This window comes from Poecilia latipinna, unplaced genomic scaffold (genome assembly GCF_001443285.1).
Source record: "Poecilia latipinna isolate Pla-1442-1.1 unplaced genomic scaffold, P_latipinna-1.0 Scaffold1247, whole genome shotgun sequence".
NCBI classification, from domain to species: domain Eukaryota; kingdom Metazoa; phylum Chordata; class Actinopteri; order Cyprinodontiformes; family Poeciliidae; genus Poecilia; species Poecilia latipinna.
Genome location: NW_015113863.1, coordinates 202,645 through 219,574, shown reverse-complemented (window position 1 = coordinate 219,574; position 16,930 = coordinate 202,645). Strand labels below are relative to the sequence as shown.

The following is a 16,930-nucleotide window of genomic DNA, read 5'->3' as shown; positions in this document are numbered from 1 at the left end:
TTTCTGGGACTGCAAAACTGGCAATATGGTTGTCGAGGAGAAACAAAAAGAACGGTCATCAAACAGATGATGCTGGTTTATTTGGGACATTGATAATTGCTTAAATTCGTGTGGAGTTTGAGTTTTTTAAGTTAAAGAATATTGATGTCTTTGTAAGGAAGTGAGGTATTAATGATGTTTTGTGTTCGTTAGATGAGGCATCTTTAGTTTTTCCTTTCTGAGTTAGAATTAATGTTTTGTTTGACATGAGGAGTGTGAAATAAAGGCATTTTTAAACTCCGTCTCTCTCACCATAAACACACATGACAAAATTTTCTTCTCTGCACCTTTTTGCCTCATTTAAAACAGTTTCCTCGCATTTTAAGTTTCATTTTTTATAAATGATAAAATCAGAGTTCATTGTTAAAGAGGCTGATAAACAGAAATGTGTCACCAATGATTAATAATTGTGGTGTGATAGAGTAGAGCGCCCCCTGCTGGAGCTCAGTGGACCATGAGACTCACCCCCCCATAAGACAACGTCAGCTGACCCAGGAACTCCGACACCAGCGCCATGATGGATCCACCTGCAGGACACAACAGGTACTTCCTGTTAGCAGAAGAACTTCCTGTTAGCAGAAGAACTTCCTGTTAGAACCCAGCGGTTCCTGACCCAGAGACACGGTGTCCTCACATGTTGGACTTCTGTTATTTAGCAAAATCTCAAACTTTGAGTCATAGCTTTTAGTTTCCTGTTTTATTTTGGTAAGCCTCATATTTCTTGTCTTTACTTCCTGTTTTCTGACTGTCAGATCTTTGTCCAGGTTTAGTTCATTTTATGTTCAGTTTTCTACTTTCTGATCTTCATTTACTTTCCTTCCACCAGATGTTCTGGTTCTGTCTTTTGGACCGGTTTCCACTGTAGCTACTTGATGTTCTGTTCATATTTCCCTGATCTTTGGATGTTTTCCAGCTTTAGCTGCGTAGCATCAACTGGGAAATTCTGACTTCCTAGTCGGAAAAATCAGCTGGAATAGTTTCTGAAGTCGGATTTTCCTGGAAAGCGTTGAGCAAGTCAGACCACCTCCAGTTCCGATTTTTCATAACTTCATGATTCAATGTGGCCGCTCAGCAGCAGCAGGAAGCTGCGGTGGAAACATGTTTATCATGTGAACAGATTAAAAGTCATGTTAGCTTATAGCGACGTTCGTTAGCGGTGCTGCGGGTGTCGCCATGTTGGAATCGGACTCCTCCGGCTGCGTTAGCCGTTTCCTCTGCAGCTCTTGGCAGCAGTGAAGCTTCAGAACCTTCTTCGTCTGTTTTTCGGTTCGGCCCAGACTCCGTCTGCTCACTGCTAACTCTGGCTTCGGTTCCCTGAAGTTGGTCAGATGTTTGGACTTACTATTCTTGATCTTTTTCCCCCCTCCATGTCATTTACATATTTTTGCACATTTTCCATGTTATTTTTTAAATTAAAGCAAGAGATGAAGGTGGTAATGAGCAGGAGGAAGAGTTCGGGTCATCGTGATCTTCCAGAGGAATCAGATTAATCAGACAGGAGAACAGTCGGTTCCAGAGTCCGGCCGGTGAACCCTGAACTAGCGAGGTGTGTTTGATTTATTGACCGGGCCGGGCCTTCCTGAAGGTGCGTCTGCAGATAAGGAGATGCACTCAGAGCTGCAGGAATGCGCGGCTGGTTGCGTAACTGCAGGGTCGCTCGGCGATGTGAGAGCACTGAAGCCTCGTTAGTCGGCATTAGAAGAGCTTCATCCACCTTTGACCAGGTAACTACAAACTTCATCACTTAGTAACCAAGCTGTTAAAGGGCCAGTCCACATTTTTAACTTCTGTCTTTACCTGGACGTCTGATGAGGTCAGAGTTCACGGGCTGGAGGTGCACACCTCAGGAGTCTCCGCTCTGCCAGCCTCCGATGCCTGAGGACATTCCTACTGTGAGCAGTAATAGTGGAGAGACGGATTCATTTGGCTTCAGATTAGGTCCTTCATGTTGGTGAGAAGAGATGGCTTGTGCTCTTATTTTGAAGGTTTTCAGCAGAAGCTTAGATTTTCAGAGTTAAGTCAACAAGTTCACAAAGCAACTTCTCTCTGCAGCTGTGAGTTTCAGAAGGAGAGTCTGGTTCCCTCAGACCGAAGAACCGAAAACTAAAACCTGAAACGACGTGGAGAGACGAGTTCTTACCTTCAGAGACGCAGCAGCTCCGTTATGATCCAGGACTGGACAGGGTGTGGTGTTTATACACCAGCTGACGCACACACACACCTACACACACAGTCACACACACACACACCTACATACACAGTCACACACACACTAACTCTCTCAGGCTGCATGACTCAGTGAGCAGACTTTTCCACATCAGCATCAACAGGAATTCCTCTCTGAGGTTCTGCGCTGGCTCCTGATTGGCTGAAGGTATCTGGGAGTCTCTCCTCTGATTGGCCGGTTCCAACCCTGGAAGACCCAGACAGAAAAACATGGAAGAGTTGAACCAGGTAGACGAGTTGAATGAGAACTTGGAGTTTATTAAGATGTAGTGACAAATGGAGTGTATTCAGCCTATTGTATGACTGTTATAAATTTTAAAAATGTAAATGTTCTAGATGTTGCAATGATCAAAACCAAACATTTGAAGACGTTTTACTTCTGGTGCAGCCCATCAAAACTTCCTGTAGGATCTAATCTGTAAATCTGGGTAAAAACAGGAAAAGTCAACATTTGTTCTTTTCTTTGCTTGTTTGGTTTGAAATAGAGATTTAATATTACAACACACACACACACACACACACAGCCTGAATCTGTTCTCTGCATGTCTCAGCGTTCAGACGCCACGACTCTGAAGGATCTAAGACTTTTCCCTCTCCAGGAAAACACTGACTGCTACAGCTGCAGTGGGAGAGGGAGTGGGTTTCCTGCAGTGTGGAAGTTTCTGTGGAGTTTGATTGGACGTTTGATCAGCGCTGCAGGAAAACACCTGAAGGTTTAACCGATTCTGAGTTTCCATCAGATTCCTGATGGACCTGTCCTCTGGTCTCCATGGTGACCCTGTCAGGTGATCACCCTCACCTGGCTGCACAGCCTCAGGTGAGTCACAGCAGGAAGTGATGTCATTGACGCAGACTGGCGACTGAAGGAGCAAAGTTCAGGAGGTTTGTATGTTCAAACATCCCCTCCGTCAGTCAGCAGCAGCGCCTGTTGTGGCCCGTTTCCATGGTAACACATCCAGGTAGAGCTGCCAAATGGGCAGCGGAGCAGAACCGGTCCAGTCCTGGTTCCTCACTTCTATCCAGAGATGTTTTTGCTCCCAAACCTGTTTCTAATTAAATTTATTAAACTTTGTTAAAGACAAAAAACGTTTTCAAACAGTTGAACTAAATCCTGGTTTTCTTCCTCAAAATTAACTGCATTTTGTTCATTTTTTTTCCAATCAATGCCTTAAAAAGTATTAACATTTCTGTTAATGAAGCAAAGCTGCAAATCCATGTTTGTTTGGAATCTATAATCATTTTCCAATAAATCTGAGAACTTTATCTTTGTTAGATATTCAGCTTGATGCGCTTGTGCCAAAATGTTTGGACTGGAGCTGCTTCCTGCTCTGGGGCGGAGCTCAATCTGAGAAGTCAGCTTTTAGTTCATCCTGTTACAGTTTTGTCCAGCAGAGGGCGGCAGCAGCTCGTGCCGCCCTCTGACCTCTGACCCTACAGCAGCGGCCTGCATGCTCAGCAGGGGGCATGGAGTCCTGCAGCAGCTGCATGGTGCTGATCGGGGTCAGGAGGCTCCAATCCCACGTTCTGCTGACGCTGGGCTTAGCCTGGTTAGCAGCTAATCCTGGTCAGGGCGACATTAACAGCTTTAGCGTGGAGACACTGATATCCTGCAGCTCAGAGCTGCAAACAGGAGGCAGGATGAGGAAACAAAACGAGTTCCAACCTGAAGAGATTCGTGGATCAGTTAGAGAGTTAATATTCCCAGGGTGAAAAAGAAAACCCCAGAAACTTTATGAATCTGGGATTTAAATGACATCCTGGAGGTTCTTCACTTTCTGATTTAACGATAATTTAATGCCAACAGATCAGATTCAGCAGGATCTTTTTCACAAGTTCAGGCCTCATGCATAAAGCAGCATACGCACAAAAACTGCGGCGCCATATTTTACACACAAGTCGGCATGTATAAAATGAACGAGGCATGAAAACGTGAATAAAGGCAAACCTTTGACCTGCCGTGAAAATGTGCGGCAGCCACACAAACTTTATCTGTGGACAATAAACTACAAACCACTGAAACCTGAGACATTCAGTTATTTAGACCAGGAAGCATCAAACCAGATGGTTTTCATGATTTTAATATTTTAGTGTTTAAACGATGAAACTGAACCACATTTATCCTCAGACAGTAAGCTAACACTCACACAATAAAGAAAATAAACTAAAGGAAGGTAAAACTTCACTCTGACGTAAATAATAACTTCCTCAGTTTGTCTCATGAAGATGTAACTCATCGTCTGAAAGCATCTGAGGCTCATTTCATTCTGACTGGAGAGAAAACAGGCTGATCAGCAGATGGATCCACCAGGTTCGGTTCTGATCAGGTCCATCAGCAGCTGATCCAGGTGAGCCGCTACCTGAGGAGCTTTGGCTCTGATGGAGGATTGATCACAGATCAGATCCATCTGATGGTCGATCAGCGTTTAGATTCATCCCGGAGCTCTGAGCAGAACTTAGAGCGGTACCAGCGGTACCGGTACCGGTCCAGCTGCAGCCGTCCTCCAGTGGAGCCGCCCGCCTTGTGAAAGTGCCTTATGGACAGAAAGCATCTCTACTCTGTGAATGCAGCTCCTGCTGCTGATTCCTGTCTGCAGAGCAAACGTCCACATTCAGAGCCTCTCTGGTCTGTAGACCGGCTGGAGGCTCTGCCGCAGCGGCAGGTCCGACCCGGAGGCTCTGCCGCAGCGGCAGGTCCGACCCGGAGGCTCTGCCGCTGCAGCAGGTCCGACCCGGAGGCTCTGCCGCTGCAGCAGGTCCGACCCGGACAGCTTTACTCTTTACTTTGGAGGGTTTCTTTGTTTTAGTTTTGTCAAGTGAAAGCACCTTTTAAATAAAATGTATAATAACTATTATAAATACTATTGTGCTACAAACAAGGCCGTTGCCATGGTTACTGCTTCACGTGGCGGCAGACTTCCAGGTATTTAATTTACATGAAGATGTATTTATGGAGGCGACAGGCGGAGCAGCAGCTGCTCTGTTTCCCACAAACCAGGATCTATAAAGGAAAGGTCAGCAGGCGTTTTGTGCGCCGCACTTTTCTAAATTTGTCCGTTTTAGTTCTAGTGTGAAAACTGGGCAGTGTTTGATACATGAGGCTCCTGGTCCAAAAGCAGCAACTTCTATTTAATCAGAATTTAAAAGCAGAATGTTTGGAGTCATTCAGGTTCTACCTGGTGGATTAGATTCATCAGGTTTATAAATAGATGCAGTTGAATATCATCAGCATAACACTGAACGTTTATCCCATCCTGCCTGGTCATTTTACCAATGGAAGCAGACTAGAGAACTGGTCTGAGCACACAGCCCTGTGGTACGCCACTGATAGCCCTGGAGGGCGAAGAAGATTCATCATGAACAAACTACAAGAGTCCAACCTTGTTTCTGAGAACCGAGGCCAGGTTCTGGCCTGAGAACCAGCAGGTCCAGACCTTCATTGCATTGTCTGAATCTAAAGTCCGTTTAGTTATTACACTGATGAGATGATGGTAGTTTTCCAGCTTCAGCCCTGAAGAACAGTGATGTATCAGTGATAGAATCTCCTGCTTCTCCAGATTCACTCAGACTTTAGAAACTGGGTTAGAAACCTTTGTGACTTTATAGTCTTTAAAGTTTTTGAATATCTTTAATGACGGTTAGCAAACTGATTTGACATCTGTCTGTTTTGAACTGAACTGTGTTGTTCTCTGGACAGGGCTCCAGCTCTGGGCATTGTGTCCTGTTCCTGGCCTCTTAAGGTGTAATCTGAGCCCCTGCTCTGTCCGGTTCTGTCCTTCAGCTGCTCTGTAATCCTGTTAGCTCTGTAATCCTCCCACTGCACTCACATTCCTGTTAGTCTTTCCTCACCGCGGCTCTGTGGGATGCTGCTGGGACCCAACTGAACTGTTCAGGTAGGACAGGATACCCTAAAGATCTGACCTGCACCCCAAACACCAACCCAACCACTGAACTTCCTCCTCCTCTAGACCTCACCCAACTACTAAACCTACATATCTGAGCATTCCCAACTGCCAGACCTACTCTTACCCACCCCAAAGTCCATCCCAACCATCGGACCTACTCCTCTAGACCCCAAAGGCCAAACGTCCTCCTCTCCAACCCTCTGATCTACCCCTGAAAACCCTCAGAAGACCAGACCTTCTCCTCTGAAGCAGTGGTTCCCAGCCCTGATCCTCAGGACCAACTGTCCTGCATGTCTTGGGTGTCTCCTGGCTGCCACACACCTGGACTAAATTAATGGGTGATCAACATGATGGGTTCCCAGAGGACCAGGGTGGGAACCACTGCTGGAAACGCTCTTTTCCCAACCTTTCACCTCCTGGCTCTTTAGTTTCATTTTGAACCGTGGACCGAGTCACAAGCCTCTTATACAGAACTCGCTTGGAGCAGATTAATCAGCCGTTTGTTGACCAACCTACTGACTGAGCGGGTAAACTGTGACTGACCACTTCTCTCTGGCTAACTCACCTCACTGACTGTCCTGTTCAGTTCTGGACCAGCTCAGAACCGGACCGAGTCACAGGTTGTATGTCGACCCACAATGACCCATTGAACAGAAAGACTCGGCGAGAGACAAGCCGGCCAACTTCACGGCCGGCTAAACGGATAACACACACTGGGGAGTGAAAGTGACAAACTGGGCACCAGTTTAAATGTTTGTATTGATGTCCAGTGGCCTCCTGGGGAGGATTAGGGTCGAGACCAGTCAGTTCTGATTGGGTCTGACACTCAGCTGAACGAGATCCAAACACCATTAAGCACAGAACAGGGAAGCCTGGAGGAGATCAGGCTAATTATTCAGTTTCCATCTGTTTCCAGACCTGGACTCACTTCCAGCCGAGTTGCTCCCTGAACTGGATCCCAACAGGACTCACACCACGGTCCCCATCAGAACCAACAACAGAACTAACATTCCCTTCAGGCGAATGTCTAAAACGTGCAAGACTAAGACTCCTGAGGACCAGAGACTGGGACCTATACAGGGCACCGGGTCCCATGAAAACCAGAGCTAGAGTGGTATTCAAGACACCTGCTCCACAAGAACCAACATTTAGAGAGCCATATGGGTCGACCTTACCTTTAGTCCAGAGACTGAGACCTGTACGGGACACCAGGTCTTTTAACAGCCACAGTTTGAGACCCATACGGGTGAACATTACCTTTGGTCCAGAGTTGATAGCTCCACACAGGAGGCAACGTTGCTCCCTCTCCATTCATTTACGGGGAGTCTTGCCTGTTCAGGCGACACCCAAGTGACCGGACAAATTCATGCATGTGAAATTTCAAGCTAATCATTCAGACGTGCCCATGGGCGTTAGCGGAGCAACATAAACGATCTCTATCGTTTCCTGGGTTTCACCCCAAGGCTTTCGCCTGTGGCTTGTTGCTCACCGTTTGTTGATGAACAAGTCACCAAGTCTTCCAATGACCAGCTACCGACTCGTATCAGTCGGTTGACGGCTGTTTGTATCTTCCAGGATGTTAAGCTGGGTGGTTAAAGTCGTCCCCCAGCCGCCTGAACTTCCATCCAAAAACACTGAAGATGCCAAGGAAGGAAAACCAGAAGCGGCTCCGCCCCCTGCTGCGGCCCCGCCCCCTGAACCAGTAAGCCACGCCCCCAGTGGTCACACGTTTCTCTCCATACCCTGGAATCTTTTAGGTTTTGTTTCACATTTATGAAGCATTTAGTGATGATAATCATTAAACTATATGTCCAGAACGTTTGAAGCATTTTAGTAATGACTAGGGATCAGTAGTTTGTAGTTTTCCAGACTTGTTGTCTCTTCCAACCCGGAGACTCGCTGGGTTTCCAGAGTTTTGAACTCGGACATTGTGCAGGAGGAGGAGCATAGCTTCCCTTTTAAAACTTGTTTTTGTGTTTTGAACAGGAGAAGAAGGTGACGTTTGAAGATGAGTGCAAGAAGGACGGTAAGATCCCTGGTGCATCATGGAAACTGACTCAATTTTCTTCTTTCCACTGAACTTTCTTTCTGTTTGATCAACAGCTGCAAAAGCTGACAAACTGAATCAGGAAGTCGAGTCGTCTGCAGGGAACGGGTGAGTCCGGACGGGTCCGTTTCCCCTCAGAGGGACCCATCTGGGGAAGAATAACTGAAGACATGAAGTGGTTTATTGTCTTATTTTCTGATTCTGGTGTTTCCCGTCTTCAGTCCGGCTCCAGGCATGCTGACCTGGATCAGCAGCGCTCTCCCTCTACCGGCGCCACTGGCTAACCAGAACCAGGCCAACTCCACTGCCAAGGTGAGGACCAGACGCTGGACCTGTGTCCGGTTCTGCAGAAAACATTGACCCAGGTTCAGGTTCTGCTGAACCGAGAATCAGATTATGAATAAAACTCGGAGCTAGGATCTGGAGGAAATGCTTACTGGATCGGGTTCTGTAATCTCTGAAGAACAGCGGTGTTTTGATCCAGAACGTCACCTGATGTTCCTGTTTCCTCTCTCTCTTGTCTGGCCTCAGGAGGAAGCAGCAGCCAGGTAAACACACCCGAGTGTAAATCTGAACATTTCTATGTTGGGTTTTGGGTCACAGAACCAGAATAAAGCAGAGGGAGTTTGGCTGTTAGGCTCCACATGTTCTGAATCAGCTAGAAACAGGAAGTGAATTAAAGATAGAAGAAGCCGACGTGATGACGTTTTCTGTTCCGTCTCTCAGCAAGCCCGACGATGAGTGAGTAACCTGCCAAATACTGAGCTGCTTTTACAGTCAGTAGCTGCCACGATGCCAGATAGTGAGCTGCTTCATAAAGCAGTCAGCAGCCAGGATGCCAAATAGTGATCTAGCTGGATCTTTGGCGCCCCCTGGCGTTCAGCTTGACCCGCGTTTCCTCCGCAGGAAAGGGATGATGGCCTGGATCTCTCAGGGTTTGGAGAAAGTTGTTCCTCAGCCCGAACTGAGGAGCAGAGAGGCGGCCGAGCAGCAGCTTCAGGTACGTCCAGGTTTCCCTGTCTATCGTCACCGATGATGTCATCGATTACGTGTTTAGTGCCGAAAACCGTGAACCAGACACTACATGAAACATGGCGACAGTTTGGGGAGCCTTTTTTGTTGCACACTATTATTTATTAACAGCAATAAATAGTTTTTTTAATCGAACCTGTTATGAGAGGATAAAATGGAGATTAATGTTTCAGTCATTTCAGCACATTGTCCATTTATTTATAAATATCATTTTAAAACTAAACATTTAATTAGCTAGCCTCAAGCTAAATATTTTATTTGGAGCTAAAAGTATTTAGTTTGTAAACTGAATATTTGGTTTATGGTAGCTTACTAAATATTTATTTTGCTCAACAAGTATTTGTCTGTAAACTAAATATTAGGTTTGAGCCTACATATTTAAAACCAAAATTTAGAAATATTTAGTTAGCATCTAGTATTTAGCTTATTTAGCTTGCTAAGTATCTGTTGCTGTTGTAAAGATTTAATTTTATTAAATCTTTAGCTTGAAGCCAAACATTTAGCTTGCTGAGTAAATATTTAGTTTGAACCTGTGACATTTATAAATGAGTGAATAAGATGGTGAAAACATGACTTTGGAAAAGTCATAGTTTCATCTCGGGACAGGCTAAATAACTAATTCTGTTAGTTCTTGGCTGGTAACTTTACCAATTGCAGCAGCCTCAGCTGTGGTACATTTCATGGAGGTTGAACTTTTTGCTGGTCAGAGAATCCTGAGAACTGAGACTCCAACACCTCAGGTCATCACTGCAGCAATCTGAGACAAAGAAACCAAACAGAATATTTCTATCAGCAGCTTGTAAATGAAGTCCTGCTAAAATCACCAGGGAGTTTCAGGGAAGGAAACCAGCAGCTGATTTCTGTCTTTTCACCTGCTGGTGGTTTTGTGAGTTTCTCACCTGATTTTGCTCCTGCTCAGGTGCAGCAAGCAGCAGCTCCAGCAGGTGAGCATCAACACATCATAGTATTCCTGCAGCTGGAAGCTGATGTTGCAACACGTTCCCATGTTTGACCTGCAGAAGCTCAGAGTGCCGGGAAGGAACTGGAGCCGGTGGACCAGACCGCTCCACCCAGGTCAGAGTTAGCATCACAACTGTTTGGCTGATTGGTTGTGTTTTTGTTTTTGACTGGTTTTGGTAATTAGATATTTGGTTAAGTCGTTTGTTGGTTAGTTGGTTATTTGGTTGGTTACTTTTCAAAATTTGTTGGTTGATTTATTGATTCATTGATTGACTTAGTTGATTTTGTTGCTGGGTGGTTGGTTGCATGGTTGTTCTGTGGTTGATTCACTGGTTGGTCGGTTGCCTGAGTGTTTAACAGCAGTGGATCTTTATGTCAGAAGAACTGAACTACTGATCCTGTAAATGTGTGATGTGTTTTTCTCCCAGCATGATGGACTGGATCAAACACGGCATTGTGAAGGTGGTTCCTCAGCCGGAGACCCTCCCAAAGACTGAAGGAACCAGCAAGTCTGAAGCTCCGTCCAAAGGTTAGTGCTGGTTGTGGTGATGGCTGATGCTCACAGGAAGATGAGCTGTACTGAAATATTTGTGCTTCCTTTGGAATGCCACAGCGCCCCCTGCAGTTCCTCCTTCAGCCACCAGACCTGCTCCAGAGTCAGAGTGAGTCTGGGTTTTTGTTTTCACTCCTGTTGGTCGGCTTTACACCTGGATGTTTGATTTGTATTTTCAGCGGAATAACTCATATTCTAGGATTTCACGGTTGCTTTTGAAATTTTTTTGCAATTAAAATCCCTGATTTTCTGGTGCTACTTTTGAGGTATTTGCAAGTTATTTTGCTAGATTTATTTGTCATTAAACCTCCAAAAATCTACTTGTACAAGAAAAAAGATGAAAAACGATAACAGATGAAACACAAACATATTTGTTCTTAAATAACTCGATTTTCTTGACTCGCCACATCGATCACTGATGATAACTTGACATGAAGTCAGGCTGAGGCAGCAGAGTGGCAGAAGTAAGAAACGCTGCCACCTGCAGGTGGGAGTTAGCATCACTTAAGCTCAACGTTTTTGATTATTTTTGTGGACAATTTGCAATAAACATTTAATTATGCATGGACATGAAAAAATGTAGGGATCTGATGATTTGTTGTGGAAAACTGAAGGAACTTCTGATGACAAGCAGAATGTTGGTAGATGTTTACTTTATGTCTGTAATAAAATAAAGTAACAGAAGGATTTCATTTCAAACTTTCTGCTTTTCTTTCATTTATTCAGACCTGCAAAGGAAGCAGAGCAGCAGCCAAAGTAGGTGGAAATATTTGTTGTTTAAACTTAAAGATCTTTGGATGGATGGATGGATGATGATTGGTTGGATGGATGGTTAATTGGATGGATGGCTGGATGGATGATGATTGAATGGTTGGATGGATGGTTGAATGATGGCTTGTTGGATGGATGGATGGATGATGGTTGGATGGATGGATTGGATGGATGGTTAGTTGGATGGATGGATGATGATTGGATGGATGGATTGGATGGATGGTTAGTTGGATGGTTGGTTGGATGGATGGATGGTTAGTTGGATGGATGGATGATGATTGGATGGATGGTTAGTTGGTTGGATGGTTGGATGGATGGATGGATGATGATTGGATGGATGGATGGATTGGATGGATGGTTAGATGGATGGATGGATTGGATGGATGGTTAGTTGGATGGTTGGTTGGATGGATGGATGATGCTGTCTCAGCCAGACCTCAGACTTCGAGTCCCATCCAACCGCCTGCTTCCTGCTGACCTTTGAACTGTTGCGTTGCAGCATGGTGGGTTGGATCGTCAGCGGGATCGGCCGCATGCTGCCGCAGCCCGTCCCCCGGCCGGTGAGCGAGCCGTCTGTTTAAAACTCGTCGTACATCCAGCCGGGGTCAGCTGACCTTCACTAAGGCTCTGAATTGTCTCCTTCATGCAGGAAACAGGAAGTGATGACATGCAGAGCAGTAAGTACATCCTTTAACTCTCTGACCCCCCCACCCGCCCGCCGTTTGGATCTTTAGTTCTGATCATACGGTCCAGTTTCCTGAAACTACCGGCTGAAATGGGTTACGTAAACCCTGAGTTCTGCCTGCAGGCAGGAAAGCAGAGTGACAGCTCTATGTCAGACCTGCTTTCTGTTGGACTTTTTTCTCTGGTTTCAATGAGATCCAGCGATCTGAGCCTCCAGTCGTCCTCAGACTTACTCCTGTGTTTCCAGGGAAACCGTCAGGTTGTGACACTCCGTGCTGATGCAGGAGCTCACCTGCACAAGGACTGATTTGAACAACTGAACAGGTGTCTGTCAGTCTGAGGCTGTTAGAACTCATGAGCAGAGCAGCTGGTTGGTTGGTTGGTGTCCTTCTGTCAGAGGTGAAGTGGACTCTAACAGCGCTGCTCTTCTCCTTCTGTTTCAGGGGGGAAGTCGCCTGAGCCCCTAAAATAAAAGGAGCAGCAGCAGGATAGAGTCGCTCTCACTGACAGCAGCACACAGCCGGCAGACTGACGCCATCAGTCCTGTAGCTCACAGGAAGCTTTCGCTGCTTTGGAACTTAACGAGCTTAACGAGCTTTAGCTTCACCTGCCTGAAGAGAAGGAGTCTGTGTTCAGAAGCAGAACCAGGACCGTGACTTTACAGGAGGTTCAGCCCAATGTTCCTCTGGAGGATCGGTTAGGACTGGCAGCAGGGGCTCTGCAGAGGAACTGGTTTCAGTCCAGTTTGGGGCTGCTTCACACTGAGAGCTCTGGATGTTCAGTTGTCCACTTCAGCAGCAAATTCACCGCGAGCGATGCAGGAAAATAAAGATTTGATCTGGAAAAAACTAGAATGCTTCGGGTGTTTTTGGTCCAACACAGATCAGTCGGTCCGTGAACCAACCAATCAATCTGTAACTTCAGACATTTTAGAAACACCTAGGTTTTATCTGGAAAACAGAGACTGTTTTGGGTCAATTTTTCAGTCAGCCAAATAATTATCAAACCAATCGATCAGTTTAATCAATCGATCAATCAGTTGAGCCGAACCTCTTCAGTCAGATGGGAAACTCCTCCAGGCCATAAACCCAAAAAATCAATTCTGATTACATGAATCTTCCTTTAAGATCAGCTGAAACAAAAAAATTTTCACAGCCATGAGAAAAAGTAAGTACACCCTGTGTGTTCGTCTGAACGAGTTCAGTTCAAACCCAAACGGTCAAAAACACCTGAGAGTTCAGATCCTCCATGAAGCCACGTGGAAACGACCCGAAATACGAACATGGAAGATCCCTTCAGATCATTGAGACTAAAGACGATCTGAAGGGATCACCTCAGATCAGAGGATCTGGTGACGATCCGGTCAAACACTTCCTGACCAATCAGATCATCTGGATGATTTTAACGCTTCCAGAAAAGGTGATCCAGACGTTCTGGATCACAGTCTGGGTGTGTGATCCACCCTCATCCAGACAGCAGATCCTCAGGTGGGAGGGATCCACTGGAATCCATTGGGATCCATAGTGACGGATTCTTTCTGCCTGTCAGTCAGCGGCGCTCAGAAGACGAGTGACTTGGTGCTGGAGGACCTGGAGGCCCAGCAGGAGGCGCCGACTGTGAAGCAGGTGAGTCGGGTTTTCCGTCCCACTGACTGCCGCCGTGTTTCCATTAATCACACATTTCACAAGTTATGAAAATTAATTCGCTTCACGGAAACATGAACATTTCAATAGTGTTTCCAACATTAGCAGCAGGTAGAAAAGATTTGCCCACATTTGTAAAGAAAACTCAGCATGTGACTCACGTTTCCATCCAACCGTTGTGCAAAATTTCAAAATGTGGCAAAAAAGAAAAGCGTGAATTGGGTGTTTCCATCAGCCTGGTGATTTACACCAAACCGGCAAAGCTGAACGTGATTTGAACCGACCAGACGAAGGCGGCAGGCTCCCTGCCGGCCCAGAAACCAAGCAGGAAACCGAGTCCAGCGGTTCCTCTGGTAAGGCACCGAGCCACCAGGGATGGAGAGATCACGTCTGTTCAATTTATTCATCTCCGCTGAAATCTTTTTAAGAAAAGTCTGAAACTTATTCGCTTTTTGCAAACTGAAGAAGTTTGTTCAAATTTTTCCATTTCAACAATTTCACAGTGATAAAACAGAAAAAAACTGTGATGGCGATGCGGCGAGCGACGTAAACGGAGAGCGGAGTCAGATCCCAGGTGGACAGGTGGGATGAGATTGATCAATAAAATGGTTGCCGGTTGCAGGCGGACGTTGCAGAGCCGCTGACTCCGATGGACGGCGTGAAGAAGGAAGCAGGCGACGGCGCTCAGATGGAGGAAAGGTCAGCTGCTCCTCTTCCTCACTCCGTCTCCGTCTCCACTCGAGTTCAGAATTTCTGTCAGAACCGAACCTGGGCCGGAACCGGTTCATCAGAACCAACACCCAGAGTTAGATCAGGATGTTGGATCTTCAGAGGTTTCCTGATGTGATCAGAACCGCCCCGTGAACTGGTCCCAGTCCCGGTTCTGACCGGTTCTCCTGTCAGGCTGCAGCGGCTGGAGGCGGCCCGCGTTGCCGAGGAGATGGCCCGGCAGGCGGCGGCTGAGGCGGTCCGGCAGCTGGAAGTGGAGCGGTCGGCCAAGATCGTCATAGAAACGCTGCCGGAGTCCAACGACCAGTGAGTCCGGCGCAGCGGAACCGAAACCGGGCCAGAGGCAGAACCTGGTTCTGACCCGGGTCTCTGTGTGTCTGCAGGCTGCCCAACATCCTGGAGGAGGAGAACGAGGATGAACCGGAGTGAGTCACTGCTGACCCGCTCTAGATGGGTTCTGGACAGTTCTGGAGCTTTAATCCTGGTTGGGTCAGTTTGAGGCTCAGCAGGTCCAACCCGGTTCTGTCTGCTGAATCAGTAATCAGACTGGACCTACTGGTTTCCTTCCATTGATCTGTTTCCTGTAGAACCAATGCGTCGCCATTAGGGCTGTGTAATAATATCGATTTTGCGATATACATCGATATTTTCTTTCCTAGAAAAAAATTGATATTCATCCGCAAGTATCGTAACATCCAACTGTCACCTTGCTCACTCACTGCTTGCTTCGCCGGGAGAGTGATTCAGTCATCAGGCTTAGAGTGATTCCTTCAGATGTTAAGTGTCAAGGTTAAAAAGGTATCAAACTATTCAGAGCAGGCTACTTGGTGCACTTTATTTGCACCAACAGTGCAAACTACAGTTTGTACTGTTTCAATTAAAAGAAACATGTTTTCTCACCACTTTGATTTATCTTGTCCAGCTGTCGACTTTAAGTCTGTGTCCATGTCCAACCAGAGCCAGGTATTGTGTAGTTGGTGCTTTTAATCAGTTTTCAGTTAAATTAATTCAATCCAACTCTATAACAGTCACAAAATATCACCAAAATCACTCTGTCCCTCTAAAATCTTTCAGAAAATTGCAAAAGTGTATTGAATTGTATCGTTTGCTGAATATCGCAATATATATCGTATCGCAAGCAGAATATGGTGCATCGTATTGTGAGATTATTGTATCACTACAGCCCTAGTTGCCATCAGGCCCGGTCCGGTGCTCGGCGCCCCTATGAAGTCTTCACTCAGTCAGTTACATCAGGGGTCAGGGTTCAGGGTCAGAACAGCCTGGGTCGTAACGTCACATCCAACATGGCGGACTGGTCTCTGTTTAGGCATTGGTCTTTCTAAAAATCACCTCCATTTTAAAGTGAAATAATTTTATTTTAGAGAATGCTTAAATAAAATCACAAAAGCCCCATCTTTATACCAGCATGTTAATATCTTAAGATTTGAAATTTGTCTTAGATTTGTTACATTTGTTTTGCTTTCCTCAGTTTGTGATTATTCTTTTTGTGTTTCTTTTTTCTGCTCAGTTTATGAAATCAAACTTTATTACTAATGTACCTTGTCATGATATTTTCTATAAATTATCTATAAAGATGGAAAAAAAACATTGCCATAAATCCGCCTTCTAACTCAAAACGTCACCTCCAGCAATGAATTGTGGTTTATGCAGTTCACCAAAGCCCGTTGAAATGCGGACTCAGCATAAGGTCGGAAATGGGACCCAAAATGGGCGAAGGGCGGATGAGGAGAATGTGGGACAAACTGCGACCTTTAACCTCCAACATGAACGAAGGAGGGAGCGGACCGGGCCCATAAAACCTGCCCTGATGGGAGGTCATGACTGTGTACTAACAGAAACCCGACCCGTTTTCCAACCAGAACATTTAGTTTATATTTAGTTTGGACTCTGCTGGGAACCACCAGAATGATTCTGCTGAGCTGAGTTTGTTTCAGAGCTCTGAGCCGATTCCTCCGGCCTTCCTGGAGTCCCCAGCTGTTCCTTAAACTCCAGACATTCCAGATGTTGGGTTTGTCAGCAGCTCTCTGCTCTTCTGCCCGTTCAGGCTGCAGAACCTGCAGGACGACAGTGAGGACAGCACAGAGAATAAAAGCAGACAGAGTGAGGAGAAGCAGACAGAGCAGTAAGTTAAGCCATGTTGGATCAATGAGGCTCTGCTAGCTTCACCTCAGCTAGCATGCTTTGTGGGCGGAGCTTAACCACCCATCACTCCACTGCACACCTGGCTTGTTCCAAAGCATAGAAAGAAATGCTTAGTTCAGTAACGCATCACCTTCATACCCACCTAGCACTGCAGCTGGATCTCTGGTTGGATGGATGGTTG

At 46.0% G+C, this 16,930-nt stretch overlaps 1 protein-coding gene and 1 long non-coding RNA gene across 4 annotated transcripts in view; both read left to right on the top strand.

Annotated features, from left to right (window-relative positions):
• Positions 1–636: 636 nt before the first annotated feature.
• Positions 637–2,409, top strand: LOC106960964 (uncharacterized). 3 transcript variants are annotated; one of them, XR_001427685.1, is made up of 4 exons: positions 637–1,763; positions 1,858–1,990; positions 2,092–2,223; positions 2,361–2,409. It is a non-coding gene; the product is annotated as an uncharacterized LOC106960964 (long non-coding RNA). The 3 variants fall into 3 exon arrangements; XR_001427686.1 differs by having other exon boundaries at positions 1,853–1,990; XR_001427684.1 differs by lacking the exon at positions 637–1,763 and having other exon boundaries at positions 1,841–1,990.
• A 3,752-nt stretch (positions 2,410–6,161) lies between these two features.
• LOC106960957 (cyclic nucleotide gated channel subunit beta 1) overlaps positions 6,162–16,930 on the top strand; it is a 39,029-nt gene continuing 28,260 nt past the window's right edge. Inside the window, 20 exon segments of the mRNA XM_015054365.1 lie at positions 6,162–7,487; positions 7,743–7,869; positions 8,154–8,193; positions 8,271–8,322; positions 8,436–8,526; positions 8,746–8,762; positions 8,941–8,955; positions 9,121–9,214; positions 10,166–10,190; positions 10,266–10,320; positions 10,635–10,735; positions 10,820–10,868; positions 11,486–11,515; positions 12,030–12,090; positions 12,180–12,207; positions 13,763–13,842; positions 14,489–14,556; positions 14,761–14,892; positions 14,970–15,011; positions 16,652–16,729. Of these exon segments, the coding sequence (XP_014909851.1) occupies positions 7,261–7,487; positions 7,743–7,869; positions 8,154–8,193; positions 8,271–8,322; positions 8,436–8,526; positions 8,746–8,762; positions 8,941–8,955; positions 9,121–9,214; positions 10,166–10,190; positions 10,266–10,320; positions 10,635–10,735; positions 10,820–10,868; positions 11,486–11,515; positions 12,030–12,090; positions 12,180–12,207; positions 13,763–13,842; positions 14,489–14,556; positions 14,761–14,892; positions 14,970–15,011; positions 16,652–16,729 (1,412 nt within the window). The 5' untranslated portion in view covers positions 6,162–7,260.